At 48.5% G+C, this 27480-nt stretch overlaps 1 protein-coding gene across 1 annotated transcript in view; it reads right to left on the bottom strand.

The window, feature by feature from the left end:
• RHPN2 (rhophilin Rho GTPase binding protein 2) overlaps nucleotides 1-27421 on the bottom strand; it is a 66828-nt gene extending 39407 nt beyond the window's left edge. The window contains exons 1-2 of the mRNA XM_004704718.2: nucleotides 27353-27421; nucleotides 4758-4873 (exon numbers count right to left, since the gene is read on the bottom strand). Coding sequence (XP_004704775.1) covers nucleotides 4758-4873; nucleotides 27353-27421 — 185 coding nt within the window. The remainder of the gene's footprint in view (nucleotides 1-4757; nucleotides 4874-27352) is intronic.
• Nucleotides 27422-27480: the final 59 nt, after the last annotated feature.

Genomic DNA, 27480 nt, shown 5'->3' with positions numbered 1-27480 from the left:
GAAAGACCATGTTCAACTATTTCCTGTGACCACTGAGCACACCCCTACTTCCGCTTAGAGTTCCTCAGAACTCTCCAGCAACAGAAGTGGTGTCTAAGATGTGATGCCTCCAAGTTGTGGCTTAAAATGCACCCAAATCTGGCGTTGGAAGCCACATGTCCTCATTTTCTCCTCAAAAATGTTTTTTGGGAACTCAACCTTCTAAGTACAGGCACCACACTGATGCTGGGACTTCGAGCAGCTTTGGAGGTCAACAAACCTCATTGGAGGAGCATGGCCTTAACCCACTTGTCTCCAAATCCGACTAGGCCTGGGATTCTGGGCGGACGGAGCAAATGTTCCCCATGCCTTCGGGTGAGTACCCGACAGAGGCAACAGATCTGCCCGTCTGGAGGGACACCTGAATCCAGCCCACGTCTTGGTGCAAGGAGTCTTGAGTTGGAGTAGGGGCCGCCTCAAAGTCCAGGGAGGCCTTATACTGTCACAGCCATTAACCCTGAGAGCTCACTCTCAGTGCAGACCCGGGCATCACAGGCTGCCCATGACCCACAGCATCATGACTCTAGTCAGGAGCCTGTGCAAGTCACCCACCTCTCTCACAGGGCATTTGTTATTCTTTTCCCACTTAAAAGTGGTTGAGCGTATTCAAAAATTTAATACCAGAAAATGTACGTACACACACACAGTCAGATCTCTAGCAACTCTTGAAAAAAAGAAAACACCCAGACCATCTGACAGCCCTCCATGAGGGTTTATGCTGCGGCTCAGCATGGCCCCTACTACCCACCCAAGTGTTCGGGCTCCCCACATGAACCCCAGCCCCCTTCACGCATGCCCACCTTGTGAGTGGGTCGCTTCTCAGGTTGTCCACTGGCTCCCCGTATGAGAGGGGCCCTGGAAACCCACTGTGCACAACTAGTTAGTTAGCTAAAGCTGAACTGCAGGAGGGCTTCGTGAAAGCTCGCGGAGGTAGATTATAGAGACAGCACCTAGAATGAGAATTGCCTAGGTGTTTGGCAGAGGAGGGGACGGGGACAGAGGGCGCTACCAACAATGAGTAAGAGGAGAAAATGTACTGAAACTGAGTGTAGTGATGACTGCACTAATCTTCTAATACAATCAAAGAGGGAGCTGATACCAAAGAGTACAGAAAGAAAGAAAATGTTTTGAAAGTGATCGTGACAATGACTGTAAAATCATGCTTTAACTAACTGAACTATGGATTCCATAATATCTGTAAGAGCTTCTAATAAAGTAAAAAAATCTATATGATTGAACAATTAAATTGTATGATATGTGAAGCATATGTCAATAAAACAATTTTTGTAAACTCACAGAAAAAATCTATTCTCTTGCCCACAATTTTTAAAAAAAATTATAACTTAGGTGGAGGTTTCCATTTCAGATTGTTAACTTTGTATTCCACAGTCTAACCTACTCACCAAACCTGCATCACCTTATTCCTCCCTGTTCCTCAATATCTCTCCTCCCTCCCACTCAGCCCCACCTCCCGCTCAGCCAAGCAGCCAACACCCCATCGACAGTCTAGGATTGGCAAACTTTTGTGCCAGAACAGCCAATCCTGTCCCTCAGAACAATTTAGAAATCATGTGAGAACATAAATATCTTTTCACAAACATGAAGTCACCATGATGTGAGCAATACCCTTTAAAGCGTTTTCGCTTTTACCCCAGAGTCACATGTACGGACTGAAACAGGCACACACGGCTCAGGAGGCACAGCTGGCCAACCACTGGCGGAGCCCACTGTTCATCCTCCCCCCTTCCTTACCCTCAAGTTTTGGCAAATCCCAAAGTCTGTCCCTTTTGGTATTACAGGCTGTATCTTATTTTGTTGTTTTTCCCCTTATAACAGTTCCACAAACTTTTTTAAGCCCCCTCATACCTGGTGATTTGCATTAAAATTCATAAAGGCTGTCTCCATTTCAGAAAAAAATATCATTCTACTCCAGGAGGGGAGGAAGCCGGAAGAAGGGAGAGAATATTGTTCCAGCATATCCTGAAGGAGGAGCCCTGATGGTGTAGTCATGCCTTGGACTGCTATCTGCCAGATCAGCAGTTCAAAACCACCAGCTGCCCCATCGGACAAAGACGGGGCTTCCTACTCCCATAAAGAGTGACAGTTTTGGAAACTCACAGGGGCAGTTCTACCCTGTCCTATGAGTCGGCCCAGGCTCGATGGCAGTGAGTTTGGTTTGGGGCTAGCCTTAGGAGCACATTTAAGTAGCCAGTATCTTCCTAATTCAACTCAAACTAATCAAATCCAACTTGTGGACTCTTGGAGGATATGGATTGGAGAAGTCTTTGGGGGGAGAGGGGGTGTCTAAAAAGAGGGGTTCTTTGTAGTGCCTGCCCTGCTGTGAGGCTCCCTTACCAAGACAGGTAAAGGCTGGGACCCTTAATTCTCCGTCAGCATTTAGCTCCCTGCAGTGGGGACTGCTGGGAGACATGTACGAACAGGCAGGCAGGCAGACAGGGCAGCATTTTATAACTAAAACCAACCCTTGCCACCTAATTGCCTCCTACAGACACCCATGAGGCCAGAGCCGGGTTGGCACAATACCCTATTTGTTTTCGGGAAACTATTGGTCCCGGTTGAGTCAGATTAATAAATACTTTAGGGTTTCCTCTGGCAACATTCTCCAGAGAGGGGCATTTTGAACTTTCAGGTCACGGGGAGAATCATTAACAACCCTGCGCTCCCCACCCTCCACCCTGCCAGTTCAACAGCCACCACACTAACTTGACAATGAGCTTGAGCCCCGCTCAGAGAGGCTGCAACTGGGGTCATCAACAGAGCAAGACAAAACTGCCCCTGTTCCTGCCAGGAAATACCCAGCCCCCTCTCCTGATGAGAGGTTCCCTGACCACCCCCCTATGCCATTTCCCTCTCTATCACCCCAGAAAACAGTACTTCCTGACACCATGGGGCCCCCACGAGAGTTTAGGCATCACACAAGCACCTCAATTCCTCGAAGCCATGTGACCCCCTGCACTTTAAACACTGCCTGGCATTTATGACATGCTCCACAATGAGGGGATGAACAGACAAAACACCCAGAGCCCACTTCTGGGGAGGCCATCGAGATGGGCTATGAAGGGTCAGTGAGAACCCTGGACACCCGTCACACTGCAGCTGGTATGGTGGGGGGGTGGTCACAACAGGCAGCCTTTCCAGCTCCACAGCTCAGACCCTCCCCCAGCCAAGTCTCCCCCATATGTCACTGACTGCCCATGGTCCACTGTGCTATGGGGAGCTGATGACACCCATCTCTAGACCTGTCTTAAGCTAGGGACACCTTTAAAATGCTAAAAGCCAAAATGTTACAAATATGGTAGGGTTGGGCGTGGGCAGGGGTGTCAAGAGAGTCATGAGAAAATTCCATTATCCTTTCATTCCATTTTCCAATGAATTTTCTGAAGCCCCTTGGTCACACGGGATATGCACGCCTGTCCTTCTCTTTCCGATGTAATACAGTACAGTTTCCCTAAGGAGCAAATACAGACCTCCTCAGAAATGAATTCACCCAAAGTTCATGGCTGGGAACCCTTCTCCTGACCTGTCCTCACAGAGGTGAGATCACCATTGCAGGTCGTGACCACAGGGGCTACGAGCCCTGTGGCTTGGTGGCTCTTTCACAAGCACCCAATTTTTATATTTGTTTTTCCTAACAGCCCCTGGTCTCTGCTGGGCTTCCAGCAATTAAGCTAATGCCTCGGGGAGCACCCATCAACACCCATAGTCCCCAGCGGACCCAGAAGGGAACCACAGCTTTAAGCAGGAAGACTTAGGCCCCTCCTGCCAATGAACAAGTGTTTCCGGCTTCCAGGACGAGGTTCAGCATCTCGGCCCCAGGATCTAGGGCAGCAGACACGATGACTCTCTTGATTACACAAAATGGGGCAAGGCGCTGACCAGAGTCGCCCCTAGACCTCTGAAGGAGAAACTGCACTCCAGCACACAGGAAAGGTGAGCCTGAGTGGTGCTGAGGGTGAGGTGCTGGACCGAGGTTCAAACCCACCAGTCGCTCCGCAGGAGCAAGATGAGGCTGTCTGCTCCTGGAAAGACAGAGACTCAGAAACCCTACAGCAGGTCACTGTCCATCAGAATGGACCAAGAACGGGGGTCTCTTTGTTTTGGGGGCAATAAAGGACACTGTCTTTTGACGGGCGAAGGTGGGTATTTGCAGCGGCAGCTGACCAAGCCTGTCTTCAGTGAGCCCTGTGCTCAGCAGCCATGGCCACAACCCACAGGGCCGCCCCCACTGCGCCTCAGAAAGGTGAACGTGGCAGCTCGAAGGCCTAGTTTTTTTTTCATAAGCTCTGCAAACATTTACCAAGCAACACCAGGCTTCGTGCTGGGTGGGGAAAAACAGACCACTTCTACAAAAGAAAAAAGAAAACAGAAAAACAAACATGGAGACAATCCCTGGCCTTCCAGCTCCAGGGACCGACTACTGCTTGAGGCAGCTGCCCCACTGCCCTTCACACTGCCCCCATGTATCCAACAAGGTCTCGGTGAAATCCTTGTTTCTTTTTCTTTCTTTTTTTAACCTAGCCAAGCTCTACGCAGAAAAGTTCTGTTCTTCACAAGGTGCCAGAAATCAGGAGAGAAGCCAAGGCTAAAACCAAGAGCCAGACAGGAAGCAGGCAGACCCGGGAACTGGAGGGGGGCGGGGACACACGGGGGAGAAGCTGGGCAGGCCAGCAGAGGCTAAGGAGCCTGAAGACACCTACTTCAGAAGGTTTTCTGCTCCGGTTCTCATCCGAACAGCTTTCAGGATCTGCTGGTTCAACGCAGCCCTTTGATTCTGCAGTTTACTCCGGCCAGTTTGTGCAAGGGGATTACAGCCCTAAGGGAAAATGAGACAAGTACCTTCAGAGGTTGGCCACTCTGTAACTGAAAATATTTACCTTAAAAAACAAACAAACAAAAAACACCTCAACTCGTCTGAAAATTAGGGTATTATTATGCAAAATATACAAAGTATTAGAGTATAGAAAATAATAGACATTATTCATGACACTACTCCAATTCCCACCCACTGCCATCAAAGTCGATTCTGACTCAGCTTCAGCCTCCTCTCAGAGAGCAGCTGGTGGGTTTGAACCACTGACGGTGCAGTTAACAGCCCAACACTGACCCATCAGCACCACTGGGGTTCCTTCAACTCCACAACTGGCACGGTGACTTGGTCTTTCCTTTCCTCCGTTGCATATGCCTTCAGTGGCTCCATGTTCGGACGTTTAGTAGCCATGTACCCATAACCCATCCCTGCCATCTAGTCAGATTTCAACTCAGAGTAAAACAGGTCCTTTCGGTTTCTGAAATATAAATATTTATAGGGACAGACAGCTTCATCTTTCTCCTATGAAGTGGTTAATAGGTTTGAACTCCCAACCTTGCCATTACCATGGTTAGGATTTCTACATTAGTGTATATAGCTAAAGCCATGTGCAGGCTTACTTATGTTTTCTCCTTCTCAGGAGAGGTCACATAGCACACACTCTTCGCCCAGGAGCAAAAATACAACAGCATATAGTTCATTAGAATATCAGTGTCCAAAGTCTTTATTGGGAGCTTGTCACAAAGCCTTCCCAAAGCCCTAGACTACTAGAAGGAAAGTAAGACTCTGGTGTAGTGGGTTAAACATTGAGCTGCTAACCTCAAGGTCAGCATTTCAAACCATTCAGTTGCTCCTTGAAAGAAAGATGAGGCTGTCTGCTCCCCTAAAGATTTACCATCTCAGAAACACTTTGAAGCAGTTCTAATCTGTCCTCTAGGGCTGCTGTGATGGTTATTTTGTGTCAACTTGGTTTAGTAGTTAAGATCTAGTCACCCTCCATGATGAGATCGCACACATAATAATAATATCTGTTATGACAAGCCAGTCAATTGAAGGGAAGTTCCCTGCTTCCAATATAAGTAGATACTTGAGGAGAGCTTGCTTAGTTTTTGCTGCTCTGAATCCTGCATCTGCATTTGGCTCTGTGGTTCTTTGGACTGGCACCAATGGCCTGCTGTATTGCTCGATGATCTGCCGGCCTTGGACTCATTTCTCTGTGCTGCCACAGCCTGTTGTCTTCCTGTCCATCTCGGGTTCATCAGCCCCACAGCCTCACAGCAACATGAGTACAAAGAAGCCTTCAGTGTAATATCCAACCCACGGACTTGGAGCTTGCCTGGACTTGGAATTGCCCATTTCTACAACTGTGTGAGCCATTTTATTGACAAAGCAGAGAGGGTGTGTGTGTGTGTGTGTGTGTGTGTGTGTGTGTGTGCACTTGCACTACAGACTGGCAGATAGATAAATGAATACAAAGTCAACCCATGAACCCACTGTTGGTTGTCCGCTGGCGGCTACTAAGATTGGCAGGTGACACAACCACGATCGAGGAGCCAGAAACAAGCTCCAGCTCTAACACAAGGCCAAGGGCCAAAAAGTCCAACTCTGCTCTGTCTCTTCTACAAAAGACCCCCCACCAAGGCGGTGCCATCACACTGTGACCTGATGGATAGTGGAGCTACACCTCCACCCTGGAGTGTCTAGTTGGCATAATCCCTCACCATCACAAGCCTCACAAGATGGACGGACACAGTGGTTGCAGCCATGGGCTCAAACATAAGAACAACTGTGGGCATGGCACAGGACCGGCCAGTGTTTTGCTCTGTTGTGCACTGGTCACCGTGAGTTAGAACTGACGGGACAACACCTAACAATAACAACAACATACATAAATAAACTCCACTGCTTTGGGTTTGTTTGGTTGGTTTTTTTAATCATTTTATTCGGAGCTCTTACAGTTCTTATAACAATCCATACATCAATTGTATCAAGCATATTTGACATATATTCCCATCATTATTTTCTAGATATTTACTTTCTATTGAGCTCTTGGTATCAGCTCTTCTTTTTTCCCTACCCTCCTCCCACTCTCGTGGCCGACTGATTAATTAAAAAATTATTATTTTCATATCTTAACACCAACCGATGTCTTCCTTCCTCCACAATTTCTTTTGCTCATCCCCCTGTGGGACTGTGGTGTGGTTATGCATCTATCATTGTGATCAGTTCCCCCTTCCTCCCCTACTATCCCCACCTTACCCCTACCCTCCTGGTACCGCTATTCCCATTCTGCTGAGGGGTTTATCTGATCCGGATTTCATGTGTCCTGAGCTCTTATCTGTACCAATGTACATGCTCCGGTCTAGCCCAAAAAGAAAGGCAGGACTGGGGTCATGATAGTGGGGTGTGAGGAAGCCTCAAGGAACCAGAGAAATATTGGTTGTTTCATCAGTGCTATACGGTGCCCTGGTTAACTCATCCCTTCCTTGTGACCCCTCTGTGAGGCAATGTCCCATTGTCTACAGATAGGTTTGGGGTCTCTGCTCTAACCCCTCTCATTCTCAGCAATATGTTCTTTTGTCTGTTTGTTTGTTTTGGGTCTTCTGATGCCTACTACTTGATCCTGTTGACACCTCATGACCACACAGGCTGGTGTGCTTCTTCCACATGGCCTTGTTGGTTCTCTGCTTTCAGGTGGCCGCTTGTTTAACTTCAAGCCTTTAAGACCCCAGACACTATATATTTTGATAGCTGGGCACTATCAGCTTTCTTCACTACATCTGCTTGTGCTTTTTGTCTTCAGCAACCATGTTAGGAGGGTGAGCATCACAGAATGTCAGGTTGTTAGAACTAAATGTTCTTGTGTTGACGGAGAGCTAGAGCAGAGGCCCAAAGACCATCTACTACCTCAATGTATTGCCATATAAATATATGTACATAAGTCAATACCTCTGTTTTTATGAATTCATATAGTTACATATGTACACACCTGTATTTATACCTCTATCCACAGTTTGCTTCCTAGATCTTTCCTGTCCCACCATCACGCTCGCTCTTCGGCCTCTTGGTCATTCCTCTCGGCTAGACTGCTGTTGCTCCAACAGCCGCCCCAGGGTTGCTAGGTCCTCCTCCTTGTTGATGATAATCCCCTCCTCCCCCAAATCCCTCCGGGACCATTGATCCCATTGCTTTCTCCTCGGGCTGGCTTCCCATGCCTCTCTTAATCTGGTCTAGCAACAGGAGCTCCAGGTAGGTGATTCTACCTGGCCGCCATCTTGACTCCTCCTGTTTTTGTTGTTGTAGAGAACCTAGCCTAAGACAATCACTAGGAGTCAGATTGATTTGATGGTAGTGGGTTTGTTTTGGGGGGACTTTCTAAGGAAAGCAGGCATTCAACATAAAACACTTTGGTTGCAAGATCAGCTAAAGACCGTGAACCACACTTGTCAGGATACAATGGGAAAAACTCCAGGAGCAAAGTGAGCACAAGCCAGCCAGGGGCCAACCTTGAAAGCAGGCCTTTCTTAAGAACTTCGGCCTATGGTAAGCCACCACGCCCAGCCCCTGCTTTTTTTTTTTTTTTTGGGGTGGGGGGCGAAGGGTACAGTAGCACTGAGTTTAACATGCTTTTTCACTTAAGACTTGATCATGAACATTTCCTTTGTTCTAAAATGTTCCTCAAAATATGACTGTAATGACTGCATCGTTGTTAGGTGCCGTCAAGTCAGCGCGATGCTGTGTGCAAGAGAACACACTGCCCTCGCCGCTGAAGCACTGTGGCACTCTACCTCACCGAGGACCCTCTTTGTGCTGCCTGTTCCAAACATGATGTCCTTCTCCAGGGACTTGGCCTCCTGATAACGTGTCCAAATGATTGCATTGCACTGCCTTCTTAAAGAATTCATCATTTCCTTCTACATAGCTAGACTGTTTCCAAGTATCTGCTTTATAATTTGATGTACAGTTGTGAACAGGAATTTTTATAAACCTTGAGCTATTGTCTTGAGGGCATAGTTTTTTTTAAATCGTTTTATTAGGGGCTCATACAACTCATCACAATCCATACATAAATCAATTGTGTAAAGCGCATTTGTACATTCATTGCCCTCCTCATTCTCAAAACATTTGCTCTCCAGTTAAGCCCCCAGCATTAGGTCCTCATTTTTCCCCTCCCTCCCCTCTCCCCCCTCCCTCTTGAACCCTTGATAATTTATAAAGTATTATTTTGTCATATCTTACACTGTCTGATGTCTCCCTTCACCCACTTTTCTGTTGTCTATCCCCCAGGGAGGAGGTCACATGTATATCCTTGTAATCGGTTCCCCCTTTCCACCCCACCCTCCCTCCACCCTCCCAGTATCGCCACTCACACCACTGGTCCTGACGGGATCATCCGGAGGGCATAGTTCTCAGGCAACGTTCTAAGGCAAATCTCTTTACGGCTCTCAGTGCTCCAGTCTAATGATCTTGCCGGAAACACGGTACGCAAATGAACCTTGTGTTCTGTTTCCCTCACCATTACTGCAAGTCTACTTTAAAAAAAATTTTTTATATCAGCTTTATGAAAATTTACTTGCCATTAAATCCGCTTGTCCAAAATATACAATTCCATGTACATTAGTAAGTTCAGAGCCGTACAACCATCATCATTTTCTGATTTTAGAATATTTCCGTCACTTCAAAATGAAACTCCTCATTCTCCTGTCTTCCTACGCAGGAGCACCCATAGATCCACTTCCTGTCTCTCCGGACTGGCCTACGCTGGACAGTTCATTAAACAAAATCACCTATGTGGTCTTCTGCAGTGGGCTTCTTCCACTTAGCATAACACTTTCAGAGTCCACCAATACCATAGCATATGGATCAGTACTTTGTTTCCTTTTCGTGGCTAAATCATACACCACTATCCACAATGTTGCTATGACACGGTGGATCCGTTCTTGTGTAGACATCTGCTTCTCTTGGGTATATATTCAGGAGTGGAACTGCAGGATCATATGACTAACTCTGTTGTACGAGACCTCCTATAGAGGTCTAAATACTCTAAAAGTTTTGTAAAGTAACCGTGTTACTTTGAGGACTAAGGGGCGCCGGATCTAAGCCATGGTTTTTTCCAATTACCACACACACATGCATGTGAAAGTTGGACACTGAATTGTAGTATTGGCAAAAAGTATTGAAATGACCGTGGGCTGCCAAAAGGACAACCCAATCTGTCTTGGAAGAAGTACGGCCAGAGTGCTCCTTAGAGGCCAGGAGGGCGAGACTTCGCCGTACAGACTTTGCACACGTTGTCAGGAGAGTCCCTGGAGAAGGACATCGAGCTTGCAAAAAAGAGGAGAGTCCTCGACACGATGGGCGGACACAGCGGGCTCCGCGTGGGACAATTGTGAGGACGGCGGGAGGGGAGTGTTGCGCACAGGGTCGCTATGGGTCGGAACCGACTTGACGGCACCTAAAAACGGCAGGATTCACTTGAGTCCTGGTGGCACAATGGTGGCTCGGTTCTTAGAGCCCATCAAGCCCTGTAAACGGTACAGCCTTGCAACCTAACGGGGCAGTGCTGTACTGGCCTAGGGGCCACTACGCTTCAGAATGGACTCCAGGTCACGCAATAATATGGTTAATTCTGCACCTAATCTTTTCAAGAACTGCTAGACTCTTTCCGGAAGCAGCTATACTGTGTTACATTCCCACCAGCAGTGTATGCTGGTTTCAGGCTCCCCACATCTTCACCAATACCTATTACAGACTGCCTTTTTGATATTCCAGCCTGGCAGGTAACAGTCCACCGTGGTTTGGATTTGTGAAATGTCTCTAATGTTAAAGAAAGGAACCCTGGTAGTGTAGTGGATTAAGTGTTGAGCTGCTAACCACAAGGCCAACAGTTTGAAACCACCCGTCACTCTGTGGGAGAAGGGTGAAGTGCTCTACTTTGATGGAACTGACAGTCTCGGACACTCACAGGGATAGCTTGTTTTGCCCAATGGGGTTGCTACGAGTAGGGATGGACTTGCAGGCAGTGTTTTTTGAGATAGTTAATGATGTTGACCATCTTTTCGTGCAATTTCATGAATCTCAAGCATCCTAAATGTATCTTCTTTGGGGAAATGCTCAGATATTTGGCCACTTTTTAGTTGAATAAACTTTTTACCGAGTTTCATTTGTTACCCACTGGATCTGTATAATACACATACCCCGTTCTTTAAGTTGTATTATTTTTACGCATGGTGGTAAACCCTTGTTCCTGTATCACTTGAATTTCCTCTTCAGTTAATTGTCTGATTACCACCCCACCATTTCCTGGAGTGAAGAGCCCTGGTAGCACACAGCAGTTACCCATTGGGCGCAATCCTCAAGGTCAGCAGTTTACTCCTTGGGAGAAATATGGCGCTTTCTGCTCTGGAAGAGAGTTACAGTCTCAGAAACCCACAGGGGTAGTCCTACCTGTCTTATAGGGTCTCTATGCGTCGGCATAAACTTGATGGCAGTGAGTTTGGTTTGAATTTCCTAGAGTCTTTGGATTGTAAGGTTCTGTTCTGATAAGTATTTCCTTTTAAACCTCAGGGAGGTGTGCTCACCCACAGACAGGTAGCGCCCAGAGATCTGAGGTAGGGCTGCATTCTTTTTCTGGCTTTATCTCTGGTTCCTGCCCAGGAGGGCCCGTGGTTGCTCCCTGGGTGTGGCCAGGTGGATAGCATTACAGGAGGCTGACCTTTCTCTCCAGCTGCGTCACCGCGCACAGCTCAGTGCACACCACTTAGCCTCCCCCACTTCCACTAGCCACTCCCAAGGCCTGTTTATCTCTGTAGTCCCAACCTTTTCAGGTGCCCACTATCAGTGGCCTTTGGACTAGGAGGGAGGAAACATATTCTGTTTCTCCTTCTCATCACAGCAGGTCACCGCCACGTAGCTCCCACACAGCCCCACCTAATGTTCCCTGCCTCACCTTCTGCAGGGTCTCCCTGCCTGCAAACCTACAGGGCAAGTCCTTTCTCTAAAATTCAAAATGCACTGTGTGTGGGGGTGTGGGGGTGTGGGGGTGGGGAGGTTTAAAAAGGTCATGGCCAAATTCCATTATCTTTTCATGAATTTTTTTGAAGCCCCTTTGCCCTAATCTTAATTGGAATGGTTATTCTCTTTTAAACCAATACATGATCCCTGATTCAAAATAAAACAGAAAACTTATTTATTTTTGGTTCCCCCAGTCTTTTTGTAAGCTTATCTTTGGCTCTTGACTACTACAGACCAGGCTGTAGTTGTCCCCAGGCTTAAGATAAAACTATGTTTATCTTCCTTGCAACCACAATCAGTGCTCATGGAAGCAGCAGTCCAGAGATCAAAGGACACAGGCATTGGGTAAATCTGCAGCACAAGAGACTCTGTAAAATGAGGAAAAGCAGGGAGGACGTTACTTTGAGGACTAAGTTGCACTGACCAAGCCATGTTATTTTCTTTATTATTATTATTATTTTAAATCATTTTATTGGGGGCTCATACAACTCTTACACAACCCATATATACATCAATTGTGTAAAGCACATTTGTACATTCATTGCCTTCATTCTCAAAACATTTGCTCTCCACTTAAGCCCCTGGCATCAGCTCCTCATTTTCCCGCTTCCCTCTCCACTCCCCTCTCCCTCATGAACCCTTGAAAATTTATTAATTATTATTTTGTCGTATCTTACACTGTCAGACATCTCCCTTCACCAACTTTTCTGTTGTCCGTCCCCCAGGGAGGGGGTTATATGTAGATCCCTGTAATTGGTTCCCCCTTTCTACCACACCTTCCCTCCACCCTCCCAGTATCACCACTCTGACCACTGGTCCTGAAGGGATCATCTATCCTGGATTTCCTGTGTTTCCAGTTCCTATCTGTACCAGTGTACATCCTCTGGTCTAGCCAGATTTGTAAGGTAGAATTGGGATCATGACAGTGGGGGGAAGGGGGGCGGGAAACATTTAGGAACTAGAGGAAAGTTGTATGTTTCATCATTGCTACAGTGCACCCTGACTGGCTCGTCTCTTCCCTGCAACCCTTCCATGAGAGGATGTCCAGTTGCCTACAGATGGGCTTCAGGTCCCCACTCCACACTCCCCCTCATTCACATGATATGACTTTTTTGTTCTTTGATGCCTGATACCTGATCCCTTCCACACCTCGTGATCACAGACTGGTGTGCTTCTTCCATGTGGACTTTGCTGCTTCTGAGCTAGATGGATGCTTGTTTAACTTCAAGCCTTTAAGACCCCAGACACTTTATCTTTTGATAGCCGGGCACCATCAGCCTTCTTCACCACATTTGCTTATGCGCCCATTTGTCTTCGGTGGTTCTATCAGGGATGTGAGCATACAATGATATGACTTTTTGTTCTTTGATGCCTGATAACTGATCCCTTTGGCACCTCGTGATCACACAGGCTGGTGTGCTTCTTCCATGTGGGATTTGTTGCTGTTGAGCTAGATGGCCGTTTGTTTACCTTCAAGTCTTTAAGACCCTAGATGCTATATCTTTTGATAACCAGGTTCCATCAGCTTTCTTCACATTTGCTTATGCACCCGCTTTGTCTTCAGAGACTGTGTTGGGAAGGCGAGCATTATGGAATGCCAGTTTAATAGAACAAAGTATTTTTTTAATCATTTTATTAGGAGCTCATACAAGTCTTATCACAATCCATACTTACATCAATTGTATAAAGCACATTTGTACATTTGTTGACCTCATCATTCCCAAAACATTTGCTCAAAAAAAAATTTGCTCTCCATTTAAGTCCCTGGCATCTGATCCTCATTTCCCCCTCGCTCCCCCCTCCCTATAAATGCTTGATAATTTATAAATTATTATTTTGTCTCCCTGACTCACTTTTCTGTTGTCCGTCCCCCAGGAAGGAGGTTATATGTAGATCCTTGTAATCGGTTCCCCAGAATAAAGTATTCTTGCATTGAGGGAGTACTTGAGTGGAGGCCCAATGTCCATCTGCTACCTTAATACTAACCCTATAAATATACGCACATAGATGTATTTCCCCACCCTCATATATGAATATATTTACATACGTACATGCCTTTATTTAGATCTCTATAAATGCCCTTGCCTCCTAGCTCTTTCCTCTGTTTCCTTTTACTTTCCTCTTGTCCCACTATCATACTCAGCTTTCATTTGGGTTTCAGTAATTCCTCTCGGTTACATTACCATTGATCATGTCCTACCAGGCCTCTTACACCCTCCTCGCTGCTGATCCCCCAGATAACTTGCTGTTCCCTTGTCCCTGCGTTTGTTAACAGCACTTCCTTTGCCCCCACCTCCCCCTCTCCCATGTCCCCTCAGAACTGTCGGTACAGATGTTTTCTTCTCCAGATTGTTCATCCAGCCTATCTTATTTAGACAGACCTACAAAGAGAATAACATGCACAAAAACAAGACAGAGCAAAACCAAGCAACAACAACAAAAAGCCAATGACAAAACAAAAAAAACACAACAACAGCAAAAAAGAAAAGCTTATAGTTAGTTCAAGGACTCTTTGTTGACCTTTAGGAGTATTTTCCGGTCCAGTCTTATGAGGTGCCAAGCCCTGGCCCCAAAGTCTATTTTTAGTATTCCCTGGGAACTTTGTTGCTCTGTTCCCCTTAGCATTTTGCCTCAGTGTGCTGGGGACAGATTGGGCGCAATTCCCACACTGTGTCTCCAGTGTTGTCCCTGTAGGGCTATGGGTCAGTGAGGGATGTCGTGTCTCATAGTGGGGCCAGCCATGTGGTCTTCTCTGTGGATTGGCTGCTCTGAGCAGGAATATTGTCATCAAGGCTTGGTGAGCCGGGATGTGCTCCACTCTCTCTTCCTCCCCCTTCATTTGCTCCCGTGTGCTCTGATCAGAAATGTCCTTCCCCCTGAGCTGCAGCTTCAGTGCTGTCCTCTGAGATAAGTTCTTCTGGGGGGGGTGGGTGTTATTTTTTCAATTGCCTCACATGCATGTGGAAGTTGGACATGAAATAAGGAAGACTGGAGAAGAGCCAAAGTATTTGAACTGTGGCCCTGTGGACTACCAAAGGAACAACCAGATCTCTCCTGGAAGAAGTATGGCCAGAATGCTCCTTAGAGGCAAGGCTGACAAGGCTTTGTGTTACATGCTTTGGACATGTTGTCAGGAGAGAACAGTCCCTGGAGAGAGACATCATGCTTGGTACAGTAGAGGGGCAGAGAAAAAGAAGCCGATCGACTCTATGGATTGACACAGTGGCTGCAACAAGGGGTCAGACAGAAGGACAATTGTGAGGATGGTGCAGGACCGGGTGGTGCTTCGTTCCGTTGGACACAGGGCTGCTATGTGTCCGAGCTAACTCAATGGCACCTTACAACAATGACAACGACAGCGGCGATGTTTACTATTAAGTAATCTGTCCCTAGCTGGAGGAAACACAAATGGAGACACAAGGAAACAATTAGTCCAAAGGACTATTGGACCATGTGAATCCCAACCTCCAGGGCCCTGAGGCCAGAAGAGTTGGAAGGTGTCCAGCTACCACTGCTGACTGCATGGAAAGGAATCCCAGTAGGAGGTCCCAGAGAAAGTGAGAGAAAAAGGTGGAACAAAACTCAAAACCATTAAAAACAAAAAGACCAGACTTATTGGTCTGATAGAGACTGGTTAGCCCACCAAGATTATAATCTTGGAATACCTTGCAAGACAGGAACTGGACTTAGCCCAGTGGGTCAGCTTTCAGCCAAAGACAGAAAGGCCTTTACGGTGCAAGTAACATCAGGGAGTCATCCACTCACTGGAACAATCAGCCCCGGAGAGCAGAAAGGCAGCGTTTGCCCAGGGGTTAAGGGTGGAAAGCAGGAAGACAAGGGAAATAAGGACAAAGGGAAGGACCATAGAACACACAGGGAGGAAGTGGAACGATGCTATTGCATTGCGGGGAGGTTACAAAATGTGTATGAAATGTGAAATGGAAAAACCAATTAGCTCTATACACTTTCACCCAAATCACAGTCTAAAATATACATCCATCGATTAAGCTAACTTAATGTTGTTAGTGGGCTAAACTAGCTGTCAACCTCTTTCCTTTCCACCTCTTAAGTACCTATGAATGAGGGATGGTTCAATTTGACACAAAATTACAAGCTCACCAGGGCCGTGTCTTATTTCACAGAGAAACGTGAATAGTTCATGCTCTTGTGTACATTCTCAAATCTAAGATAAGCAGCCACGCCAGTCGCCAGGTCGCAGGGAGCACTTTTCCCTGCTGCTAGGCTTCACACACCTTCTGGCTGCTGGGGAATCAATAAGGCCCAACCAGCCCCCAGATGTGGGGTCGAGTTTCTAGATAAGGCACAGGAATGCTCAGGATTAGATGTGATGAGTAATTGGATCCAAAACCACAGTAGTTCGCACTGACAGGTAGGAATGCTGGGCCCACTGAGAGCACCAGGCACACCCAAAAAGGCTGTTTGGAAATTTCCCGACAGGTGGATCTCGTTGGCTAGCCAGAGATCACCAGAGGCCATTCTCCATCCACAAGTCCCTCCCAGGGATTCCTCTGCTGCTGGGGACCCCACACCCCCAGGAACTCGTTAGATCTCCCGGGTCTCTTCTAACAACAAGACCCTAATGCAGGACAAATGGCTTCCAACCCAGCCCTCACAGCACACTGGGAGAGGCCAGCGCATGGCAGGGTGTAGGGACTCTCCCTGGGTCTAGGGAAGCACCCTTCTCATTTGGACCAGGGGGCCCAACTGAGCTGCCCTGCCCTGGAGGGTCTCTGTTTACAAGAACCAACGCTAAAGACAAGGATCCGGGCATTTCTCTAACTAACAGTCAACACCCAAAAGAAGCAAGTATTGAGTAAGATCATCATCAGCTATGTGGGCATCTCTCCTGTGTCAGGCAGTCCACATGAACCCCAGGATGGCATCTGAGACCCCACAGACTGAGGCTCCGAGGTTAAGATCCCAGAGGCAATCAAGCGTGGTGGGGCAGGTGAGCAATGGGAATGTGTGGGAGTGCTGGAAGCGCATGTCTGCCATAATCATGCACACTGCCCACACTCATACCTCTGGCGGAGGGCTGCGGCACCTCTGCCATCCTTTGGGTAACTCCCCCACCTGGCAGCGAGTCTGCTGCGCTCCCTCACTCCAGAGAGAAGCATCGGCTGTATGCCTAGCTATTTGGACAACCAAAGGGTCTTGGTCCCAGAGATTGTTCCCAGAGATGAGCACCAGGCACAAAAGGAGTCCACCTAGAGAGACCTTTTCCTTTCCTTTTACTGGCCTTAAACCCGGGGAGGGGGGGGGTGTTCTGGTGGCGTAGTGGGTAACCTGGGAGTGCCAAGTAACTGGTTCAAATTCACCAGCTGTCCTGCAGGAGAACAATAAGAAGATTTCCAGCCTTGGAAACTCACAGGGCAGTTCTACCCTGTCCTGTTGGGTCACTATGAATCAGAACCCATTTGATAGTAATGAATTCTGTTTTTAGCCTTGAACCTGAGAGGTTTGGAACTGGGCAGGTACAGCCCCGAAACCACCAGCAGGGGAGTTCTTCCTCTGAAACGGCATCCATCTAGAGCAGTGGTTCTCAGCCTTCCTCAGGCCACCACCCTTTAATACAGTTCCTCATGTTCTGGTGACCCCAACCATAACATTATTTTTTGTTGCTACTTCATAACTGTAATATTGCTACTATTATGAATCATAATGTAAATATACGATATGCAGGATGTATTTTCATTGTTACAAAATGAACATAATTAAAGCAGTGATTAATCACAAAACAATATGTAATTATATATTGTGAAATATTTATTTCTAATGACAAATAAGTGAAATTTTGTCTTGAAGCATGGTGTAGCATGGGTAACAGTCTTCACGCCGGGTCCTCGTATGTGGGTGTACAGTATCTACCTGCATGTGGGCGGACCCGCCTGTAGACAGAGGAGCGGTGTCTTGGTTCCTAAGACCATTGGAAATATGTGTTTTCTAATGGTCTTAGACTCCTGTGAAAGGGTCGTTCTGGCCCCAAAGGGGTCACGACCCACGGGTTGAGAACCACTGATCTAGAGGGAGCCGGAGCTGGTGAAATCATCAGAGCCCTAGATTGTGCCCAGCCTGAAGCCATTCCTCTGGATTCCATGCATTTCCTTTCCTGCCTAACCCGTTTTAAAAAATTAAGGTTATAATTTCTATACTAAAAAATACGCATCACCCACTGCTAGAGGGGCTGTAAAAAGGTGCAGCTGAGATGGGAAGCAGTCTGGCAGGATTACAATACTGTTGTTTGGTGCCATGATTGTGGTTCTGACTCATAGCAACCCTATGCTCCACAGAAGGGAACACAGCCTGGATTTGCACCACCCTCCTAATTTGAGCCCAGTGCTGCAGCCACTGTGTCCATCCATCTCCTTGAGGGTCTTCCTCTTTTTCACCACCCCTCCACTTTACCAAACAGGATGTCCTTCTCCAGGAGCTGGTCTCTCCTGACAACACAGGAGATGGTGTCTCGCCATCCTTGCCTTTCAGAAGCACGCTGGCCATACTTCTTCCAAGACAGATTTGTTTATCCTTTTAGCAATGTGTAGCACTTTGGTACTTTCAATATTCTTTGCGTGCACCATAATTCAAATGCATCCATCTTTCTACTACAGTTCTTATTTACAATGTGAATTTAGTTACAAAAGGATCCAGCAGTCCCACTCCTATGGACTCAGGAGACCTGAAAGAAGCAGATGTAAGCCTACTTGTACACCAGTGTTCGCTGTGGCATTATTCACCACAGCCAAGAGGCAGCAACAACCCAAGTGCCTATCAGGAGAAGAATAGAAAAACAAGATGCAGCCTATGCAGACAATGGATGTTATTTGGCCAGAAAGGGAAAGGACGTTCTGATACAAGCTATCATTGGGATGAACCTGGCAAACATCAAGATAAGTAAAATAAACCAGACACAAAATGACAAATGAGGAGTGATCATATATGAAATTTCTAAAAGAGGCACAGGCATGGAGACCCACATGTATTCGTGGTTATTGTTAAAGACGGTAAGGGGGAAATTGGGAGCCATTGCTAAAGAGTACTTCATGTCTGCTAAGGGCAATACAAACTCACTCTAACGGCCCATGAGTCCATTCCGCCCATAGCACCCTTAGAGGACAGGGTAGAGCTGCCCCTGTGGATTGTCTAGTCTGGAACTCTCTATGGGATTAGAAAGCCTCCTCTTTCTCCCGTGGAACAGCTAGTAGTTTCAAACCCCACCTGGGTGAACAAAATAATCTGAAAATGGTTATACAACCTAGAGAAGGTAACTAATGTCCCTGACTGTCCACATAAAAGACAACTGAAATGGCAAGTATTGTGTTATGCATATTGTATCACAACACACAAAAAAATCATTTAAATTAAAAACACCAGCAAGCAAATGCACACACACACCAGACTCCCTGAGTGGTGCAAAGGTTTCATGAATGGCTACTCACCAAAAGACTAGCGGCTTGGACGTTCCCAGAAGTCCCTTGGAAGGCAGGTCTGGCCGCCTGCGTCTGTGTCTAGAAGGCCTTGAAGACCCTGCAGAGCAGCTCTGTTCTGCACACAGGAGGTCACCAGAGTGGACTCATCATCCCACCTGCAACCACCACTGATCCAAACACAGACCGCTTCCGTCACCCCAAAGGGCCAGTGTCTCCTCTCTAGCACTATAAATGGCTTCCTGAAGGTCCCGTCCGTGGAATCACATGGTGTGTATCATTGTGTGTCTGGCTCAGCATGTTTTGAGAAGGATCCGTGCCTTTGCATTGATGCATCAGTAGTCCGTACTTCCCTACTGCTCAGTAGAATTCCATTGTGGTAGGGACCGCTCCGCTCGGTGTCTCTCTGCCGAAGCCGTGAGGCACCTAACTGAAGTCCTGGCCAGAGTCAGTTTCCCTAAGCCAGGACACACAGGCACACACCAGTTTATTTGGGAAGCTTCAAGGCAAACATGGGAGACAAAATGGAGAAGAAAAGATGTGTAACCTATTTCTCACAGAGGTCCACACAGGGAAGGGGAAAGGCCAAGCCACCTGGAAACTACCGTCCTCTCCCACTGGGGACTCAATATGGGCAGCAGTTGGCTTTGTGAACCAGTGAGACTCTGGGAACCAGCCGGGGCCCATATTCCACAAGGCCACACAAGCTGTGTCTTGTACTCAGCGAAGGCAAAGTGTAGCCATGGGGATTCATGGGCAGGAGTGCAGCCAAGGGCTGACTGTGCCAGGAGCAGCTCTCGTCCAAGAGGCCCTCTCATGGTCTAGGGAAGGGCAGGTGCTTTCAAGGTCTTCTATAACCCGAAAGTACTCTCTCCCCTCCCTATTCCTTCTAATTACACAAACCTTCCCTCCACACCCCCAGATTCTGGAAGACAGAATTCTTCCTGAGTTCGCCAGAAGCAGCTGTCAGCCAGAAAGCATGGAGTAGACATACATCTAAATCACTAATTTAACTTTGCACCAAGGGCAGGTGGTATGGACAGAGGCTAGCTTGCCGATGCCATCAAAATGAAAGCAGGTTTTTGTAAACACACACACACACACACACACACACACACACACACATACACACACACACCCCAGCCCTCCCACAATCCCTGCTGGGTGCCAGTGTGGAAAGTGAGGGCTCCAGAGCCGCCAGTATTCCTGGAGGGAGGGTGGAGATGGGGTCAACACTCCACCCTCACCTTACAGACCTTTACAAACATTTCACGTGCACTTTTCAACAGGCTTTGACTCCACCTCCAGTATGGCAAACCTCACAATTGCCGAAAACGTCTATGTCTAAAACCTATCTCCAGGCCAGCCAACAACTTGTTTCTTTCAACTGGTATGATGTACTTGTCCACAAGTAACAAACAGTCCCTATTTAGGGAGTGTGGGTGTGAGATTTTTCATTTACCCACTCCATTACTTTTCTAATCACACACAAAAATAAAACCCATTCCATAACCATCAATCAAATTGATTACAACTCACAGCAACTATATAGGACAGAGTACAACTGCTCCTGAAGGTTCATTCCTGTGACTATAGGACAAGTAGACCTGCTTCTTGGGATTCTTGACGCTATAGAACAGGGTAGAACTACTCCTTAGAGTCTCTGTGACTGTGAATCTTTGTAAAAGCAGACAGCCTCCTTTCTCCCGCAGAACCGCTGTGGGCTTGAACCTGTGACCTTGGGGTTTAGCAACCCAGTATGTAGACCACAGCCACCAAGGCTCCTTCTCAACACAACATATACTGATTGTGTAATGCAAATAATACTGAAGAGAAAGAAACTGAGTTGATGTTTTCTACCACCTGCCTTTTTCTGTTCAGAAAATTACGTCATTGGCTAGTCTTTTCTAAGGGCATACAACCAGGGTGAACCCACCAGGGGTCTGGCTGCAGGGGCAGATGGACTTACTTCCTCCACCCCTGGTCTCTCCGTAAGTGCTCGGCCAGCTGGCATAGCCTTGCTGCCCAGTCTCCCACCAGTCCTCTGCTGAGCCACACCTGTAGTTCCACAGGGCTGTGGCCACTTCCAAAGTAGTCTTTTGTCACAAGATTGGTACCTGGGCCAAAGGGGGAAGTGGTGACCATGCTAAGGTGATACCCAGCAGTATCAGGTGATGTCTTGGGGCCAGTTCCAATAGCCCCAGGAGACAATGGACATTTACAATGCTTCAGCTCATCAAGCTGACTCTCCGGAGCCACCTGGGGCTAGGTGCTGGCTTCCCATAGTACTTAGAAGTGTTTGTGAAGCAAGCCCTCTAGGCTGCTAGGGAAACCTGGCAAAGGCAGGCCTGACCTTCCCAAGGTCAGGGTCAGCCTGTACCCACCCTGGCCTCTATGACCTAATTAAGACCATGCATGACTGGGTACAGGGAGAGGCTGCATGACCAAGCTTCACCCTTCTCCTCCATCCCCACGAGGCCTGAAGGGAATGGGTCCAGCCAGCTGGAGGGACATCACCTGGGGCTGATGAGCCACCACTGTGCTCTGAAGACCCCAGTGCCCAGTCTCAGCACATGACCTGCCCACATGCAGGGGTCATAAGGCATTCACATGAAACTGGACCCCACTAAGAAGAATGGGGAGGAGCCCTGGTGGCATAGTGGTCACCAGTTGGGCTGCTAACTATTAAGGTCAGCAGTTCGAAACAACCAACCACTCTGACAGGACTTTCTACTTCCTTAAAGAGTTATAGTCCTGAAGACTCAAAGGGGCCATTTTATCCTGTCCTATTGGGTCACTACTGAGTTGGCATCAATTTGATGGTAAGTAAATGAAGAAGAATGCGGGGGAGCGCTGGTAGCACTGTGGCCTATGCATTGGGCCGCTAACTGCCAGATCCATAGTTTAAACCACCAGTCACTCCAAGAAGACGCTCTCTAAGGCCATCAAGATTGACAGCCTTGGAAATGCACAGGGGTAACTCTATTCTGCTTTGTAGAGTCCCTATGAGTCAGAATTGACTCCATGGCAATGAGGGGATTTAAGAAAAATGGGAGTGAGCCCTGGTGGCCTAGTGGGTTATACAGAGGACTACTATTCACAAGGTCAATAGTTCAAATCCATCCATTGACCTTTCGGGGAAAGAGGAAACTGTTCCCATAAGACATAATCTATCAGAAACCCTAAGGAAAAGAGTCCCCCAGGGTCACTGTGAGTCAGCATGGACTTCATGGTTTGGGTTTTAGGATGAATGGGATAGTGCAGGACCCAGCAGTGCTACGTTTTGTCATGCAGAGGTAGGTTGCTGTGCCTCTGAGCCAGCCCCTAACAACCACAACTAGTTGAGCACAGCACAGAGGAGGAATGAGGGAGGAGCTACTGGGTTAAGAGAGTTCTCTTTCCTTTATAGCTGGAGCCTCCAGGAAGCCCATAAACAGAGACCATAAACGGGGCACAATGAGCCTTGGGGGCCCAGTACGGCTGCCCTCAAGATTTCTGGGAAAGAGAAACAACTCCTCCTTCAGCTATTGAGTAAAAACAATGGCGCTAAATTCATTTGGGGTCATTAGTGTTCCCAGAGGATGGAGAGGCAGCGATAAGAAGGAAGGGACAATGCTGGACTTTGTACTGTCCAACACTCTCATCTTCCACTTGGGGCTGAGCATCACAGCAAGGCCCCTTTCAACAGCCCGGGGGAATGTCTTTCTCCAACTGGTATTTTTCTGGGCCCCAAACTTTGTGGGTTTTCAAACCAGAGAACAGCAGATAAGGGACTGAAGGGACCGGCTAATGCTGGAAAGCTGCCTAATTCCAGAGCTCAAACATCTACCAGCCCCCAAGCTTGTCCAGGGCTTCACTAGGATGGGCATTCAAACCCTGTTTGGCAAAAAGTAGCTGCAGTCCACGAACCATCCTTTGAAGATTAATCTGACACGGCAGTCCCTCTGTGTCAGTCTGTTCATCTTCCAAGCACAAAAGTAAAAGCCGGAGAGAAGCCAGAGGAAAAGGCAAAAGGGAAAGGCGGGCTATTGCCCAAATCCAGGAGGAGTTGGTTGGATTCTGGAAGAGCCCACACTGAGCCCAGGCCCGGAGGACAGAGGAGGAGTCCTCTGGGGGGTTTCCACACCCCGCCTGGGTTGAGCTGTGCCCTCGGGCTTTGTCCTGTCAAAGCACACACAACCTCAGACCGAAAAAGGAAGAATCAAACTCACTGACAAGGAGTAGATGCCGACTCACAGCAATCCTATAGGACAGAGTAGAACTGCGCCTGTGGGCATCTGAGACTGTAACTCTATGGGAGTAAAAAAGCCCTGTCCTTTTCCTGTGGAACAGTTGGTGGTTTTGAACTGCTGACCTTGCTGTTAGCAGCCCAACATGTAACCACTATGCCACCAGGGCTCCTCATACAACCCCCAAAAGACTGATTTACCAGGGGGCCTACTCTATCACTAACTACCTTACACATATAGGGTCCAGGCTGGGTGGAGGAAGAGACTTTAGGTAATGAATACAGTTCTGCTGAGAACCTGTAGGCCCCACATTTTACTCCCTGGACTACACCAAAGAAGCTTTTCAAACATGATCTCAGTACTTCCACAAAACCCATATTCCCCGCCTAGCTCAGGTCCTCAGGAAATGAGGCCAACAGCCACAGAGGCCTCATTGAGTCGAGCCTGAGAGTGGCCCAGAACCTGATGGGGGTCAGGCATGGGCTGCCACTCAGGAAATGCTCTTGGTAATGAATGGAGTTGATGGCATTTCAAGAAATGAGGGAGGGAGGGAAAGAAAGGCATGACCGAGACAATGGAAAGAAAGAGAACCCCAATATCCCCACTCCCATCGAGTTGATGCCAACTCATAGCGGCCCTCTATGACAGGGTAGAACTGCCCCTGTGGGTTTCCGAGGCTGTAACCCTTTACCAGAGTAGAAATCCTTGTCTTTCGCTCAAGAAGTGGCTGGTGGTTTCGAACTGCTGACCTTGAGGTTAGCAGCCCAACTCCATAACCCTTAAGCCACCAGGGTTCCTTAGCTCTCCACTAGCAGCCCCTAAAGGACTGAAAGCAGCCCAGCCCCATGCTCCTCTGACTCGTCCACCATACCTCACCACCCAAAAGACTCTCCTCTCATTGTCCTAGACACTGTCAACCCCCTGGCTTGCCTCCCACCTCTCTGCCGGTCCCTGAAGAGGAAGCAGTCACTTCTAGGACCCTCTCCCTGGTTCTCTTTCCACTTGGTGTCCCAAATGCTCCCCCACTGGTTCTCAATGCTGCGACACCTCCAGGTGCTCTCAGGATGCCAGGTCTGTGGAACCCCTTCCCAAGGGGCCACTCACCTGTCAAACTCACTGGACCTCCAATCATCCATCCCCTGACTGGCTCTCTCTACCTCAGTGAGTCACATGACCATCCGCCCAGCTGCTGCAGGTAAAAATGCCTTCCCGGCCATAGCCTATCCCATGAGCTCTTCCTGTCTTTGTTGACACTGCCTTGGGCAACACCCTCTGCCCTTTAGTCCACTGGAGTCACAGAACTGTTGAGCCTGTAAATCTTTCCAGAAGCAGACCACTTCCTCTTTCTCCTGAGAGGCTGGAGGGCTTGAACCCAAGACCTTTTCGGTTGGCAGCCAACCCTTAACTAATGTGCCACCAGGGTTCCTTGTCTTTGCCCAGGCCCTTTTTGTTTCCCACCTCCTCAGAAGTACCACAGACTGTCAGAACCAACACGTCCATATTGGAAGAAGTACAGCAGATGGCCTTTAGACGCACGGATGGCAAGACTTGAGGACAATCTCACATACTTTGGACATGTTGTCAGGAGGGGCTCACCCTTGTACACAGACATCAGACTGGGTAAAGTAGAAAACCAAAAAACCCAAACTCAATGCCATCGAGTCCATTCCGACTCAGAGTGACCCTGTAGGACACAGTAGAAGCTGCCCTGTGGGTTTCTGAAAGGCTCAGTAAAAAAGCAGTAGGACCTTCCAGAAGACGGATTGACACAGTGGCTGCAGCCCTAGGCTCAAACATCACAATCTGCAAGGCCAGGTTGTGTTTCTCTCGTACAAAGGGATGCTATGAACGGGAACAGACTGGATGGCACCTAAGAATAGCAGCAAAAGGAGGGGTGGCAGAGGCTGTGTCTAACTTTTTACAGATGAGAAAGCCTCATCTTTCTCTGAAGGAGCTGCTGGTAGTTTCAAACTCCTGACCTTGAAGTTAGCAGCCCAATGGTTAACCGCTACACCACCAGGGCCCTTACAAGGTCTCATTTAAAAAAATGAAAGCTTCTATTGGTAACTCGACGACTCATTTTATTTTACACCTGTGGTTCTCTCATGAAGTGAAGTGTCAATCGGCCCAACAACCTACAATTCTGCCACAGCTCATGTTCCCCCTGCCCCCTTGGGCTCCCTGGAAGGCTCCCGCAGAAAAACCATCCTCTTCACAGGGACCCCCACCCCTTCAGTTCCTGCCTTGCTTGGCCCATTTCCCTCCAGGTACAGCTATGGTCCGGAGCTCCACCTGTCCCACTGAAGGCAGCACACAATGCAGGAGGAAAAGCAGCCCCAGAAAGATGCAGCAACTTGCTTGAGGCCACACAGCAATTTTGTGGGAGTGGCCATCTGAGCCCTGGGGACCTAGAACCATGTCATTCCCTGGGCAGGCCTCCATCTACAATTCCATGGCCTGTGATCCTCTGTCCCAAGGCCCACACATAATTAGAAGTTATATTCCTGTAATTCCATGATGACATCTATGAACGTAAATATACCTTAAAATCACCCCCCTTTTTATTAATACTAAACACAATCTGACAAAAAGAATGTTTCCCACCTGTTTCCAGATTCCCCCTCTGGTCCACAGACCTTGCCCCCTCTCTGCTGTGCCAGGGCGCCTGAGCCGTGGGCAACAGCCCAAAGGCAAGTCACAGGGAAGAAGGTGCCAAGGCCATTTACCAACTGGGTCAGTGTTCGGCTCTGAACAATTAAGAATTGATTGTTCTGTGGGAAACAGTTTCACTTCCCTATTCGTAATTACACTCTGCCTTGGGTCATATCAGTTATAAAAAACATATCGGTTATAAAAAACAATCTCTCAACCCACCCAGCTATTCTTGGCCAAACTCCAAAGGCTACTTTCAGTCTCTCCAAGGACCTGAATGGAGAAAGGTGTGAAAGGTGTCACCCGGACTCCTCGCTCAAGACGGAGGCATGGGTGGGGAAGGTGGGGTGGGGTGGGGTGGGGGAACTAAAGGAAGTACTTGTCTAGGAACTCAAGTCAGTGGCTTAGGATCACCCTCAGCCCCACTTTATGTCGATGATGGGGGGGCGCTCTACAAAAGCTTTGTAGCCAGGCGAGACTGCCCCTGCCCCGCGGGCCAGGGTGACTTTTAAGGGACTAGGTTGCCCTAGTGTCCTCTCCAAAGCGGGAGGCTGAAATGTGTACAGAGGGGCACCTGGGCGTGCCAAGCACCCGCGGAGCCGGCACTCACCACCTCCCGTCTCTCGGACAACCAGTTAAATCCGCTTTAGCATAAAGGAGAGGCCGGGGCGCTCAGGTCCCAGGTGCTCCTGCCTCCTACCCTCCAGGATGTCTAAGGGCAGGGCCGGGAGGCGGGGCGGGGCGGGATGGACGGACACTGGAAGCATTTTGGAGGGAAAATGAGAACGCTGATCGGCTCAAGGTAGTCCTCCCTCGTCACTTGCGCCCGGCCTCCCAAGCGCTCTGGTGGAGCTTGTCGTGAGATCCGGTCCGCAGGTGCGCCCGCCTGTCCCCGACTGCACCTGAGCGGAGCGGCCCCGAGTGTCCCCAGCCTATCCTGGCCGCGATTCGGCGCCTGCACCTACTCAGGGCCGCCCAGCCCGGCGCTGCTCGCCGTGCCCAGCGCCCCTGACCCTCCGCCACGTCCGCACCAGGCCAGTGCGTAACCGCTCGCCCGTCCGGGCCTGGACGCCCCGGGCGCCGTGCACCCCCGCAGCTTGGGAGAAGGAGGTCTGGAGGCCGCAGGCCCCCGCGAAGTCACTCACCTTTCGAAAGTAGCCATCGCCCTTCTTCTCTAGCTGCTGCGGAGCAGCGGGCAGCAGCGCGTCGGTCATGCTGGCGGCGCGGGCGCGGAGCGAGGATTGCCGCTCCGGCCACAGCCAGCGGCGGAGGA

The sequence above is a fragment of the Echinops telfairi genome, unplaced genomic scaffold (genome assembly GCF_000313985.2).
Source record: "Echinops telfairi isolate 266 unplaced genomic scaffold, ASM31398v2 ScPeMD7_2291;HRSCAF=2852, whole genome shotgun sequence".
Taxonomy (NCBI): Eukaryota; Metazoa; Chordata; class Mammalia; order Afrosoricida; family Tenrecidae; genus Echinops; species Echinops telfairi.
The sequence above is the reverse complement of the archived record's forward strand: the minus strand, read 5'-3'. Positions and strand labels throughout refer to the sequence as shown.